The 15,589-nt window shown below is 39.5% G+C and overlaps 1 protein-coding gene across 1 annotated transcript in view; it reads left to right on the top strand.

Annotated features, from left to right (window-relative positions):
• Positions 1-12,377: 12,377 nt before the first annotated feature.
• epha8 (eph receptor A8) overlaps positions 12,378-15,589 on the top strand; it is a 343,673-nt gene continuing 340,461 nt past the window's right edge. Inside the window, exon 1 of the mRNA XM_050038788.1 lies at positions 12,378-12,718. Coding sequence (XP_049894745.1) covers positions 12,406-12,718 — 313 coding nt within the window. The 5' untranslated portion in view covers positions 12,378-12,405. The remainder of the gene's footprint in view (positions 12,719-15,589) is intronic.

The following is a 15,589-nucleotide window of genomic DNA, read 5'->3' as shown; positions in this document are numbered from 1 at the left end:
TCACAGCAGTCACGTTTCACTGTCTCATCATTACTATTGTCTTACTGTTTACCTGGCGGCATGCGCAGGCATAAACAGATGTAATCCATCCTCCTGCTGCAGTGAGTGGGTTCAATAAATCCTGCGTGCAAATTAATAAAACGCACGGGCGTTTTAAAAAAAATAACATATGCATTTCACCTCCCATTCTCCGTAGTTCTTTCTAAATTCATGAAATTAATTGTGCTTAAATTTAGTAAGGTGTGTTTCAGTTATGTAGCCTGTTTGCCCAGGATCATTGAATGTCTTTTTTTCTCTTGTAATATTATTTGTTATTCTTTGTTTAATCAAAATTGATTAGCACCTGCTATAAACAAGTTCCCCTTTCACAATCCTCTGGCATCGCCACTGTGTAGTTTCTCTATAGCCTAACATTAGCTTTTTACTTCTAGGGATTGGATTCATGCTTCAAAAATAATTAAAGTGGTTTTCATTTGTGAAGATTATCTTGCTGAACAAAATGTCAAAGTATCATAAATGTTTCTGATGAGTGAGAGGCGGGGTGAGTGTGAGAGACGTAGGTGAGTGTGAGAGGCGGGGTGAGTGTGAGAGACGTAGGTGAGTGTGAGAGGCGTATGGAGTGTGCGTATCGCGAGAGTCGGACCACAGAGGCGAGATTCAACATGGCGGCGCCCTGCAGCTGAGATACACATCACAGCGAAATCAAACAAATCAAACTAAGTTCATCTAAAGACTTGTATCTACATCCCGGACCAGATTGCATTAACAATCTATCAGATACTGTCAACCCGAATCAGACGAACCCCACAGTGGAGACAGTAATGGACTTGGAAGCTTTCATTGACCACTACTACAACCAGCAAAACAACATGGACCTCCCGGACACACCAAACCCTCTGAAAAAGAAAGAAGAAGGACTCCTCAACAGACACCACCGATCTTCCAACCACCGAACTTGAGGTTAGTCTGTTGGACAGCATTAACAAAAAACTTGACCTGCTAGTTTCACTACATGCCAACGTTAACGATATACGCAGTAGCCTGGAATTCACTCACAACAACATCATATCACTTCAAAAAACAAACCAGGACTTACAGACCTCCGTTAAATTACTCACTGACCAAATGCACGCTGTCACAAAAGAAAACAAACTGATGAAAGAAACCATTCTGGACATACAAACCCGTTCCATGCCCGACAATCTCATCTTCTCAGGCATCCCGGAAAAATCACCCGACGACCCAGAATCACTGATAAAAAATTCATAATAACTCACCTGAAACTACCAACTGACATTGTCCAAAACATCACATTCCAGAGTTCACCGCCTCGGAAAATGGTTGGACAACAGCCCCAGACCCATCATCGCCAAATTCGAACACTTCCAGCAAAAAAAACTGTTCAGAAGCAAAAGAAAGGAACTCAAAAGAATCACATTAGGACTAAACGATGAATACCCATGAGAAATCAACGAACGATGCAAAACACTGTACGCCATCTTAAAGGAAAACCGGAAAAACAACAAACATGCATCACTTGTCGTAGACAAACTGTACATAGATGGACAATTATTCAGAAACACAAAAATCATGCCATGACTCTTCTGAACGGACTGAAATGAATCAAAAATGAACTGACATTAACCAACAATTAACTGAATTAATATAACATTTCAATCTCCTATGATTAATATTTCAACATCCTACCAACATCGCTCCTTTACATGAGGAAATTGTGTAATGCCCAGTAATGCACTTACCAGTGTTCCTCCCTGCCTTTGTTCATCTCATGGCATCTATTAACCACACAACATTCACACTCGCCAATATTTACGGCCCCAACAACGATGACCCATCCTTCTTCCATAACTTCTTCTCTTTACTAGGTGACTCAACAAATATCATATTAGCTGGAGACTTCAACACTGTTATCAACCCCTCAATGGACCGCTCAAGTATCTCTGGCAACTTAAGAAACTGGCACTCCACTGAAATAATTAAACAATACATCAATGATTATGGACTTGGCGATAGTTGGAGAATGAGAAACCCATCACTGAAAGAATATTCATATGTCTCCTCCCTCCATCAGTCTCATTCCAGAATTGATTTCTTCCTTGTAAGTAACTCATTCACTCAACATATCCAAGAGAACACAATCCATTCAATCATAATCAGCGATCATACCCCTGTTTCACTATCAATAAACATTCAGGCACACATCAAACCTCAATCAATCAATCAATCAATTTTATTTATAAAGCCCAATATCACAAATCACAATTTGCCTCACAGGGCTTTACAGCATACAACATCCCTCTGTCTTTATGACCCTCGCAGCAGATAAGGAAAAACTCCCCCAAAAAAAAAAAAAAAAAAAAAAGATGCCGTTTTAATACATCACTATTAGAAGATTCTGATTTTAACTCCATGATCCAAAGAGAGTGAGCATCCTTCCTAGAGATGAACGACTCTCCAGACACCGTGGAGCAACAAATTAAACTTTTAACAAACCAATATACTAACAACCCCAATGAACAAATACAAAATGAATTGAACAAACTTAAAACTGAACTGGAAAGTATCATACACAAGAAAACACAGTTTCTTATCCAACAACTCAAATATGATAGCTTTCAATACAGTAACAAATGTAAAGTAAATATCTGGCAAATCTACTACAACACAAAAAAGAGAAAGCACTCATCTCGTCAATACTTAACTCCACAGGCAATATTACCCAGAACCCACAGGAAATAAATGACATCTTCCACAAATTTTATAGTAACCTTTACTCCTCGGATCATGAACCCATTCAATCAAAAAACAGATACCTTCTTAAGCTGCCTGGAATTACCTACACTACCTACAGAACAAGGAAACATTTTAGATGCACCCATTACCGTTACAGAACTCTACAAAGCCCTTCGTAAAATGCCAAACAATAAATCACCTGGACCTGATGGATTTCTATAAACACTTCTGGGACATTTTATCACCATTATTTTACAAAGTAACAACATAAATTAAAACTACCTCCACCATACCCACACACATGAATACTGCTGTTTTGACACTCTTATTAAAACCTAATAAAGATCCAACTCACCCTTCCAGCTACCAGCCACTCTCACTAATCAACACCGACTTAAAAATCATTACCAAAACGCTCGCAGCCAGAATAGAAACAGTCACCCCTATCCTAATCCACCCTGACCAGACAGGCTTCATCAAAAACAGACATGCTTCAGATAACATCTGCAGACTTTTCAACTTCATCAATATCTCACAACACAAACAAAACAAACACATAATAATATAGTTAGACGCCGAAAAAGCATTTGACAAAGTAAACTGGAAATTTCTATTTAGCACTCTACACAAGTTTGGTTTTGGAGAGTCGTTCATCCATTGGATAAGAACACTGTACACCTCACCTAGGGCCACAATAACCACAATGGGATCACTTCACCAAACTTCACACTTCATCAGGGAACCAGACAAGAATGCCCACTCTCTCCATCCCTGTTTGCCATTTTCATTTAACCACTCGCAGAAGCAATATGCCAAAACAATAAAATCAAAGGGATACAGGATGCCATCTCATGAAAAAAAAAATAGTTTATATGCAGATGATTTATTATTATATCTACAGAACCCATCTGTGTCACTACAGGAAACTTTCAATATCATCAACAATTTCTCTACAGTCTCACACTACACAATAAACTGGAATAAATCAACCGTACTACCTCTGTCCGAACACACCTGGGATTCTGCAGCCCAAAATCTCCCCCTTCCACTTCACACTGGCAATATAAAATATTTAGGCATTAATATTTCCTCCAGGCTGTCACAGTTATTTAACCTCAATTACACCCCATTGCTCAAAAAAATAGAAGACGATGTCAGACGCTGGACCAAGCTCCCACTCACTCTCATAGGATAAGTAGCTACAGTCAAGATAAAAACCCTACCTCAGATTAATTACTTATTCTCAGTTGTTATTTAATTGTGCCACTCTGCCATTCGGTGTGCAGTGGTGTAAGTGCCAGTGACTATCTCTGTTTTTAATCCTTTTTGTAACCTTAGCTATGTACTGATCAGTTGTCTCTGACATAATATTGTACTCCTGTCTGTCTGCTGCTTGTTGTCATTGTTGGGATTCACAGGACCACAGATGATTTGTCATTTGGTAAAATCTACACTGGACATTTAAAGGCTTCCTTCTCTGCATGGTCTTTGTTCTCCAAACAAAGACAGCTATTTGACACCCATCTCCAGGATGTCTCACCTCACACCTCAGTGAGACACAAGTCTTACAACTTGATTGGACAGGACTGTTACAATGACATATGACTCTGTGATGTCACAGGTCTGCTCCCTTCAGACAGTCCGGCTCTCTTACTTGGGAACTGCGGAGCAGCCCACACCTATTTCCTGCTGGGCCTGGAACAGCCCAGATGCTCAGGCCCTTGCTCCTTGCCCTGAACCATCAAAGGTGGGGCAATTGCTCACAGACTTTCTTTTTCCTGGACCACAACTTGCCCATGCTCAAGACTGAGGCAAACCAGAATCAGAGAAGTTAGACTTGCAAGCACAAGGTTTGAAACTAGCTTTCTAGTAACAAAGAGAACCAAGTGAGTTAGCACCCAGAGTCTAACTCTGTAAAGACCTCAAGCGACCAGCTTCCTCAGAGTTCCAAGGACAAACCAAGATTGCATTTGGAACCACAGCTCTTCCCAGCCTTCTTCTGCCGGCTAAACAGCAGCACACCACCAAGTCACTCTTTCTTCCATCCGTTCAATGATCGGTAACGTAACAACTGGGCATAGCTTATCACAGCTTTACAGGCTAAGCAAGACTGTTTAACTTGTTGTATGTGATTTAATGTTGTTTATTGAGTATTTGTCGTGATTGTTTGCAGTTAGGTCATTGATTGGTTGGCTGCGACAAAACTAAGTGTTTAGTTTGCTAATACTGTTCACAAACAGATTCTTGCACACAACTAAACAATCTCTTCACTAATCCAGACCGTTTGCAACACAAATCACATCCATATAGACTCATCTACAAACAGGCTTTCAACAGAGCTACACCCAAACAGACATCTGAAAGTTCCCGCTTCTTTTCCTTTGTCTTTGTCCTGACCACACGGTCAGACAAACACCTCCCCCAACCTGAAGCCAGCTTTGATTCGGCCATCTTGTAGTTCTCTGTTGTCAGCCATTTTGTTTTGTAAGCCAAGCGATACTTTGATCACCACACCCGCCTTTGTCTCTCTCTCTCTCTCTCTCTCTCTCTCTCTCTCTCTCTCTCTCTCTTGTTGTCATTAATTTAATTATTAATCAAAACTCCAAATTAATAGTTTAGCATATTTTATGAGACTGATATCTTTAACTGGCTATCATTTTTCCCTTTACGGGAATGGTGCCCAAGAGGTGATTTAATGTTAATTAAGTCACATTATTTAACATAATTATTAATTATTATTAATTATTTCCGATAGCCCGAATTTAAATCCCTACATATTTGGTGCCGCCGTGTGAGACCTAAAAATATGTTCCTGACATCATTGTCTTCGTTGTCATTGTTTGATGTACTGTATAGTGACTGCTTGAACTGAATTGCCCCTTTGGGGACCAATAAAGTTGTCTGAACTGATTGCCACCACCCCCACCGACAAATGGTTTAAAACACTAGACTCAATAACAACCTTAGTTTTATTGGAAAAACAAAAAACTCAGAATCTCACAATTAACATTACAAAATAGAAAATCACAAGGTGGCTTCGATGCACCAAACTTTCTCCACCACTTCCTGTCTAATCAATTGCTATATTTATTTAAATGGACGCAAAAGCACAATTACAACATTCCCTAGCTAGACTTGGTGTTTCTGATAATTAAGTAATAATAGGGAGTGTTGCACTGTTGAGGACACTGTGTAGTTAATAGTAAAAAATCAGGTGATCTCCATGGATAGGGCAAATAGTCACATAAAGATAAAAAGCAACAACTGGCCAGCTTACGCAGTGTCCACAGTACAGACAGGCAGTCCAAAAATGCATCTGAGACACTCTGACTGTTGTTAAAAATCCTTTATTCATTCATGGATAAACGAACAATTTCGACTAGAGAGTCTTTATCAGGGTATCGCATTTTTGGACTGCCTGCCTGGACTTTTGCACTGAGTAAACTGGCCAACTGTTGCTATTTATCATTAAATCATAATAGTGTGTTTACCACAGAGCTTTTTTTCTGCAATAATCCAAAATCCAATGGGGAAATCCCATCGGCTTTTCGACGAGGAAATCGCAATGCTAACTTCTGGGTTGGCTTATTAACAAATCATCATCCCTGCAGCGCTCTGTGATCATTATCTTAATTGCACGAAGAAAACAGGTAAACATGGACCAAGTATTGAGTTTGCATTAAAAATAAATACAATCAACAGCAAATACAAACAGGAACAAATAAAAAAAAAAGACATCTTACAGCAAGGGACTCATTTCACAATTTCAAATAAAGGTCTTTCTTTGATATAAATGTAAATGAAAAGCAAGTTTTTTCTCTGCAGATTAGATTAATCAACTGTCTTGCCACTATTTGAGAAGGAATAGTAGGAATAGTACTGGTAAATCTTTATCAAACCATTATAAAATAAGTTTAAGGAAGAAGGCAGGGGAAAGTGCTTTTTTAATAGAAAAATAAAAATTCAAATACATTTACATCTGTCAGTGTCACTCTGCAGCTAGTTAGTTTATAGTTAGAATTCATTTAGCTGAAATGAATGCACTTGCTTTGAAGTGACTGGGTTGCATTGAGGTGAACTGAATGGAGGTGAATTGATCAAAGAATAAAGTCAGAGCGACGACAGAGTCAGTGACTGTGCTCTGAGTAGCTCTGTCACTACTGCGCTATATTTAGCCAACACACACCAACTAGCCCCATAACAGTAGGCACGCACTGACCCCCACCATCTGCTTGCTCACAAACACACACACATACACACTCATACAGTCACGTATACAGACACACACACCTTAAGGTTTTAATGCCAACTGCTGCCCACAGACCCCCTACGTAAACCCAGGTGACTTTTAGATTCCCGTCACGAAGTGGTCAGACACACACATACACACACATGCAGGGGACTCCCCACATCGTTGCCACGGCGATAGACTCGTTACTGAATTTTCTCATTATGGCGGATGCATATACTGTATGAGTATACAACAACAAGGCTCCTCAAAGACTCACTGTGAGAGCAGGGAGCTATGGGGAGCCATTTTAATGAGCTTGCCTCTATGTGTGTGTGTGTGTGTGTGTGTGTGTGTGTGTGTGTGTGTAGGTTCAGTCTGTGTTTATAATAACACATCTATCACACACGTCTGTCCCTCACACAGCTTCAATTATGATAAAAGGACAAAATGACCCAACAATATTAGTATTACTCCTCTTTGTGTTCACATTTATATTCATGTTCATATTCTGAGTCACACTGTTATTCTTATAATAACTGTGCCTTAGAGTACTGTTATTCACACACTCTGGTGTGTTTTATTTTGGATTTTCTTCCACCTCCTGTAGAGACAAATAAGAGAAGACTTTTCACTGCTGCCTAAACGGAGATGTCACACTGATGCGTCTCTGCATAGAAGATCAGTGACCAGAGATACAAAAGGTGACTGAGACAGGAGCCCGTGTGATTTTTCTGGGGATAGAGGTCTTTTTTAAAATTTTGTTTTTATTTTTGGTTCAATACAATAAAATGAAAGAGATCATGGGTGCAAAAACACAGACAAACATTTTGTATCTATGTTTTATGGCATGTAGCCCTGGGCTTGTACATCATAATGGAAAGTCATTCCTACAGAAATGGTTGTATTTCTAATATTTTCCATGCCATGCTAGTGATCGGAAGAATATAGATTAAATTTTTCTGTTTGAACTCTTTTGTCAGTGTGCTTCTTACAAAGCGTCCTTTTCTTCTACAGATCCCTGTGGTCATGTGTTCACATCAGAGACACTGAGAGAAATCACTGATTATTTGTGTTGTGTTTAAGGGTTCAGAGAGCGTTATCTCCTCTGCACTTGAAAGATTGGAGCGTCAGGGTGAAGAGGACAGTGTTGTTCTCCTCACAGGCATGCAGCCTATTAGACAGGCAGACTGACAGTGCAGCCTAGTGGTAAAGCAATGGAGCCTCACACATGAACACTCACTGCAGATCAGGGACAACAGCTACAGAGAATAACAACGTCTGCCCGAATATGATGCATAACCCTCTGCACTTTTGTATGTGTTTGTGTGTGTCTTGCTCGCTCCACCCTTAATCGAGACATTGTACGTAGGCACAAGGCCCCCCTATACATGCTGTGGAGGAAGCATTATAAACTCACACAGAAACCCCTGTGTCTTCAGGCTTGAGGGGGGTTGGAGGACGGGGTTTGGCAGGCGCTGCACTGCCTTGATTTGGCCTGGACACTCATTTGAACTAACCCTCCATCGCCTTCACTTCGCAGGCCAGCTGCATGTATGCTCACACTCAATATTCAGGGATAATCCTCACTTGTAGTCTTAAATATTTTGTGGAATGAGAGAAACTCCTTTTCTTCTCATTGTGTGTGCGTGCAAGGAAAATAAAGCGGTACCGACAGTGATGCTTCAGCAGTGGCAGCTGCCTTGCCGTGATGGCAGTCGAGCGGTGACAGTGTTGGGCTGCCATGTCCCGGGGCTTACAGGGTGTACAGTTCAGTTTGGAAACTCAGCACGGCAGCAGTGCTGGCAGACCTCTGAGCAGGGCTGTGACACACTCATCCTGTACACATTAGACCACAGTTACAATTTGAGAGTGGCTGGCCACAGTGCACAACGCTGTGTTAGTAAAAACACTATAAACCTACACAAGGTAAAAAACATACAGTAACATTAATATTTTCTTTATTTACAAAACTTTAAAATGATTAATACCTTAATTATTAAAATTATTAATTACATTTTTTTCTTTTTATCAAAAGATTATATTTTTTGGCTTTTTGCCTTTATTTGAAAGAACAGCTTACTATTATTATGAGTATTACCATTATTATAGCAACAGCAGTATTAACAGTAACTTAAGTACATTATACAATTAGTAGTAGTTTTTTTGCTATAATTGATGAAACATCTTTTTTTGTACGATGATAATAACAGTGATTATAATGATGATGATGATGATTATCATTATTATTATTATTATTATTATTGCTATTATTGTTGTTATTGCTATTATTGTTATTTTAGTAGTGATAACATTAGTAGCACAAATACTGCAAATAAGCTTTCTTTTAAATAGATGCTGAGTAGAAATTTTATTAATAAAAATATTATTATTAGCTGGTCTAGTAATGGCATTAGTGGTAATAATGTTTGTGGGAGTAATAGTACAAAGTAAAATAATAGAATGATTCACATTATGTTATTATTACTGTTTAATTATTAAAGTAGTATTAGCATAAATTGTTAGCCTCGATGAAAATAGGATTATAATTATTAATGATTTATTATTAATCATGGAAGTAGCAGAATTAATAGTAGCTGAAAGCAGAAAAAGTTAAAGTAGCAATGCCACTAAATACAGATAATGCTATTATCATTAGCAGTATTATTAGCATTTAGTAGTAGTAGTTGTAGTAGTATAAACTAAGTACAAATACAATTATTAATATTATTATAAGTAGTAGCACAAAGTCAAATAACATTATACACATTATATTAGTATTAAACTAGAATAGTAGTTTTTAGCATCAATTATAAGCATCAATTAAAAAAAAAGTTTATTAATTAATGATGCTTTTTTATTATTAGCTGTGATCATAGCAGTAGTATTATTAGTGGTAAAAGGCAGCAGTAGAAGTTACAGTAGCAGTTCCGACCAAATACAAATAACACTATAATTATTTTTGGTAGTATTATTAACATGAAATAGTAGTAGGTAGAGTACTAAAAACTAAGTACAAATATCATCATTATTATCATTATGAGTCATATTGGTAGCAGCAATGATAGTAGCAGTGATTGTAGTAGTAGTGCAAAGTGAAAATTATACACTATTCTATAGCCTACACATCACACTATTATCATGAGAATTATTGTCAGAGGCGACAAGTCATTTGGGGCAACTTTGGCAAAGTCTGCCACCTGCTGACAGCAGAAGAAAGCTGGTTGTAATAATACTGAGGAACTTAGAAATTAATATGAAAATAATTTATAATTAGTGTTAATAAATGACATAAAAATCCTCAGTTGCTGTTGTTACCATAATTCTATCAGTAATTTTAAAGTGGTGTTTTAACAGCGGCTGCGATGTGGGGACAGCCCCACACTCACATGTGCCCGGATGTGGGAAAACAACAATACAAATGCACAAAGCCTCTGGCTGTGAAAGCGGATGGCACATATTTAATTCCAAGTGGGGCTGATTGCCTGTTAGGTTTTTCTTTACAGAAGATAGTAACGGTGGCCACCACCGACAGTATGGATTATGTTCTGCAGGACAAATGTGAAAATCTGCCTTTTTAAGAAAAACTTGAGATTAAACACCTTGATGCTCACGGGCAGGATAGTTAGAAACCACACTGCTGATAAAAAGTAGTTGCCACTGGCTTGCCCAGCAGAGTAAACATAGTTGCTAAAACCAAAGTCCTGCATGGGTCCATTTTTGAAAACCCACACCCGCCCATACCGGTAAAGTTCAATACCAGTCATTAGACTGATTGACCCATTACCCGTCATTATGTTTAAGTCAAAGCCACACCCACCCACACTCCTTAATTAAAGTCCTGTGACCCAACCCGCACCGGTGTTTAAACACACACTTGCTGCAGTCAGTCACATTAAACCAGGTTCTCCATTCTTGAATTACAAATCCAGTGGAGGAAAGTCCCTCTCACTGGCTGTGCCCGATTCCGAGATGGTAGAAACATTCCACGCAATCACTGGAATTGCAGTTTGATAATAGTTATTTAGATGTCAAAATGTTACACAGATACTACACATCTTTTTCATTTATTTAAGTTTTATTCTGAAAAATTTAAACTATATTTGTGTTCTCACCTACTGCCTGCTAGTGTGGTTCATTTTTACCATTGCCCATACCTGTGAATTTATATATATATTCATATTTTTACCTGTTACACAGCTTTTTGTAGGTTATCTGACGCAGTGCAGGATGCTGACCTAAACTGATATCACACACAAACATCAAATAGACAGTGGGTTAAGGGGGACAGGTATGTGCTCTTTTAGATTGTCACCTGCTACAAACTGTGTGAAACACTGGAAAAATAGTACATAATTATAAAATGTTCTGGTTTTGCATCCGTCCAAAGTAGTTGTTACTCATTTGTTTTTTCCATTGAAAGACACCACTGATTATTATGATACCATTAGTTGTAGTAGTAGCAGTAGTAGCATTGGTGCTACTGGCGAACAAAGTGCAAAGACTCTATTATAACCACTGGCAGCAGAAGTATTAATATTATTATAAAGAGTAGCAGAGGTATTAATAATAAACACTGGAACTGAACAGTTTATATTTTGTGACCTTGGAAACACCAGCTGACAAAACAGCTTTCAATCAGAATGTATGATTCCTGTTGGGAGAAAAGACATGGAAGATCTACTACATGGACCGTGAGGTGAGGCTGTTGTGTATACGGTGCTATTAGGCTGACATCAGCATAAGTTTAACATTGACTAAAATGTATGTGTGTGTGTGTGTGTGTGTGTTTGTGTGTGTTTGTGTGTGTGTGTGTCATGTTGCAGCATAACCAGAGTGAAAAACCCAATTGATCAGGACAGGTGCTGTGATGCAGAGTTTTCCACTGACATGAATCAATAAATGATCATAGTCCTTAAATAACACACATACACACACACAGGCATTTGAGGACACACTCTGCTGCACATGGACATAATGTAGATAATAGCTTTATGAATACAATACAGAAGATCAATAACCGATCATTGTCCTTGAGCCTTGCAGACATGCTGCTGTTTTCAGTTCATCCCATCAGTCAGATATTTGCCATAGGGTAGGTGAGAGTATGTGAGAGAAGCAAGGCAATGACAGATGGCCGTAAATAACGGGGGGGGTGGGGGGGTTGCAGTGTCCCAGCTCATGACCCGGAGAGATAAACAGAAAGTGAGAGTTGGCCAGGCAGGTAGGACAGGAGGGTGTGGCATCGCAGAGAGCAGCTCTGGCCGATCCCGTGCTCTAATTGGCTGCTGAGACTTTGACAGACGCGCTTGTCCCTCCCCCCCTCCGGCTGCCTGCCGAAAGTGTATGTATGTATGTGTGTGTGTGAGAGGGAACCCGGCAGACTGAAGCGAGCCACAGAGGCAGGCTCTAACTCCAACCCAATGAGCTCTCAGCCCCTCACACTCACACACACTCCTAACACACACACACACACACTCTTCTCAACGCCGGCTCTCGCTCTCGCTTCAACCCTGGGACACAGAAGAAGAAGAGGGAGAGGGAGAGAGAGGCAGCGAGTAGCAGAGAGGGAGAGTGAGGGCGAGGGAGTCAGAGAGGAGAGGGAGAGAGAGGCAGAGGGAGACTGGCGGGGTGTGAGGGAGAACACCATGGCTTCAGATCCAGGGCTGGCTGCGATGCTGCTATGGACTATATCACTACAGACTCTGGGCACCGCAGGAACCAACAGTAACGAAGGTAAGTGTGTGTGTGTGTGTGTGTGTGTGTGTGTGTGTGTGTGTGTGTGTGTTCTTATTTGAATAGACAGAGTTAATGCATATTTGCTAACAGCAGTGTTTAACTTCATACATGGAGAGCTCCTGGAAAACACTCTGATAGCAAGCCAACCTGACCCATGCCACACACACATCAACAAATGTATACACACACACACACACACACACACACACACTTAGAAGGTATGTTTGTGTGTCATAACCTGGGGCATGACAGCAAAGTTTTCTCTGCACAACAACTCAAGGAAATCTCAGAGATGTGTGTGTGTGTGTGTGTGTATGTGAACTCGTTTTGACATTGCTCATATTTGCCTGGATTGCGTGTCAGCTGCAGTAACAGCGCATGTGTCTGCTGCGAGTGATGTGAAAGTGTGTGCAAGAGTGTGTGTCTTCGCCTTTTCCATCCTATACATGATCTGAGGTGAACATCTCATTTGTGTTTTTTCTTTTGAGGTTTTAAATGATTTGTTGTGTGAGTGTCTGTGTGTGTAAAACTCACTTTGCTCCCTGAAGCCCTGACTGGGTTTGTTTACTTCCACTGTCCTATCCATATCTTTCCACCACGAGACAGAAAACTGTTGTTGTTACTTGTTCAACTAATGCCACACACACACACACCACAAACTCTCCCAGCACCTTTGTGTGTGTGTGTGTGTGTGTGTGTGTGTGTGTGTGTGTTTGTCTGTGTGTGTGTGTGTGTGTGTCTGTGTGTCTGTGTGTGTGTGTCTGTGTGTGACAGGGTCCTTGACATAGGTCTGGTCTCAGGAGGTTGAGTGACAGCAGCGACTTAACTGTTAGGGCCTTCTTCACCCTGACAGAAACATCCAGCCTACCATTGCAGGGAAAAAAGCAGCAGAAGAGGAAGAAGAGAAAAATTGTAGGGGGGAAAAGAGTGGGATCAGTGTTTCAGTTCAGGCGGGATCACCCCAGCAGTGGAGAGGTGAGGGCAGCACTTATCCTGTATTAAGTTGTGTAAAGTCGGGACAGCAGAGTTGGGCCACCTCAGGTCAGACAGAGCAGGAAGCGAGGACCGCCATGCAGACTGACAGCTTGTCGGTCCGGTCAAGATGTTCTTGTGTTTGTTGTCTCAGCAATCACCACATGAACAACCAGCCATTAACATTCTGTGTTACTTGCATGTTGGATTTAATTTCCTTTTCTTTACAGCTGCTCCTGTTTGGACCATAGTTTTACTGAATGCCTTCCATGTAAGATGTCCCCATCTTTCCCTCACTTGTTTCTTTGATATTCAAATTCATTCAGCCTCTCCTGTGTTGATTGAGTTCTTTGTGATTAACGATTCAGTGTGATAAGATTAATAAACTTTTTGCCCTGTCGCTGTCTGTCAGCTTACTGAGTTAAAGAATCTAGTTTAAGGACTTCGGTTTCCAGGTCTGTCAGAAGAGCTGCTTATGGAAAAAGTCCCATTTTCATTAGATCTGTTTTAATGTCCGTGATTTGTCTGCAGGTGTGAATGTGTTCCCATGGACCTAATCTGCAGGAAGGACAGCTGCGTTATTGAACAGTTGGTCACTCTGAACACAAACCGCTACTAAAAACTAATTCACCGCAACAGATTGTTTCCTGTGCAAAGTCATTTCAATCAGTATCTTATTATTTATTAGAATTAATACTGATTCTGTCCATATATAATGTGTGTAGAGTAAGTCTTATAAATATATTTAATGCAGATTGTGAGGCACATTTTGAAACCTAAATGTTCCATTATGTGATTTCAAAATAGACTGAATGGTTGTATTTTCCTCCAGTATTTATTTTTCAAACCAATGTTTCTTTTTTTGTGTAATCTTTACCTTAAATTCATAGTTGACAGTATCGATATAGACAGGAGAGGGATATGATATGCAAAAAAAGTTCACCGAGTGGAATCAAACAGGGGGCATTGTGGTGATATATTTACCCCGACAGTTTAATTTTGAGCCCAAACAATTTCCTAAAATGACTCAGGACTGGAAATCACCTTCAAAACACAATTAGGAATATCATGTGGCAAAAAAACAAAACAAAACAAAAACAAAAAACATTTTTTTTTTTTTTTATCCTATTGTTATCCTACTAATAATAACCAGTAATTGAACTTTACAGAATACATTCATAATTTATTTTGTGCATCCCTTTAAATTGTCTGATTAGTTTGAGGGCTTGGGATATTCTATAGGCTCCAAATAAAATGTTGCAAAGTTGTAAGCAAAGATTTAAAATGTTCAGTTTTTTTGGGCCTCCCCAAAACCAAATTCTTATTTGTTCTGTCATGAGACTGTGCAGCTTAAAAAACTCGGCTAACATACTTGGTCCTATTTAGTTATTTAACATTTTTATCAATGCAAATTAGTTAAAAAGTCACCAGAGAGATGTGAATATAATGTTCCCCAAAATTAGATTTTGCTCTAATCACGCACACTAATTCATGGAAATAAACACAAGAAAAACATATCAATTTTTCCAGATCCTGCAAGAGTAACCACTGCTTTTCATTCTATTGGAAGTGATTAGGGGCAAAACAGTTATTGAGCCCAAACCAGTAGTTGATGTCTAAATGATAACTGAATGCATTTAAAAAATGATTCCCAAAATGTATTTTCACCTCTTTGCTTTGGTTTGGCTGCATTGCAACTGGAGGACAATTACAGATATTACATGTACATGGAAGAGATAAATTGGTAGAGAAGCAGAAACCTGCTTACAAAACCATGCAGAGCTTCATTTGACAACACACACACACACACTGCGTCATACATACATAACGGTCGAGCACTCAGAGAACACAGACACTGTGACGGATTTTTGTACATATATTTGATAGACGAGCAGG

This window comes from Epinephelus moara, chromosome 24, assembly GCF_006386435.1.
Source record: "Epinephelus moara isolate mb chromosome 24, YSFRI_EMoa_1.0, whole genome shotgun sequence".
Lineage (NCBI taxonomy): Eukaryota > Metazoa > Chordata > Actinopteri > Perciformes > Serranidae > Epinephelus > Epinephelus moara.
The sequence above is the reverse complement of the archived record's forward strand: the minus strand, read 5'-3'. Positions and strand labels throughout refer to the sequence as shown.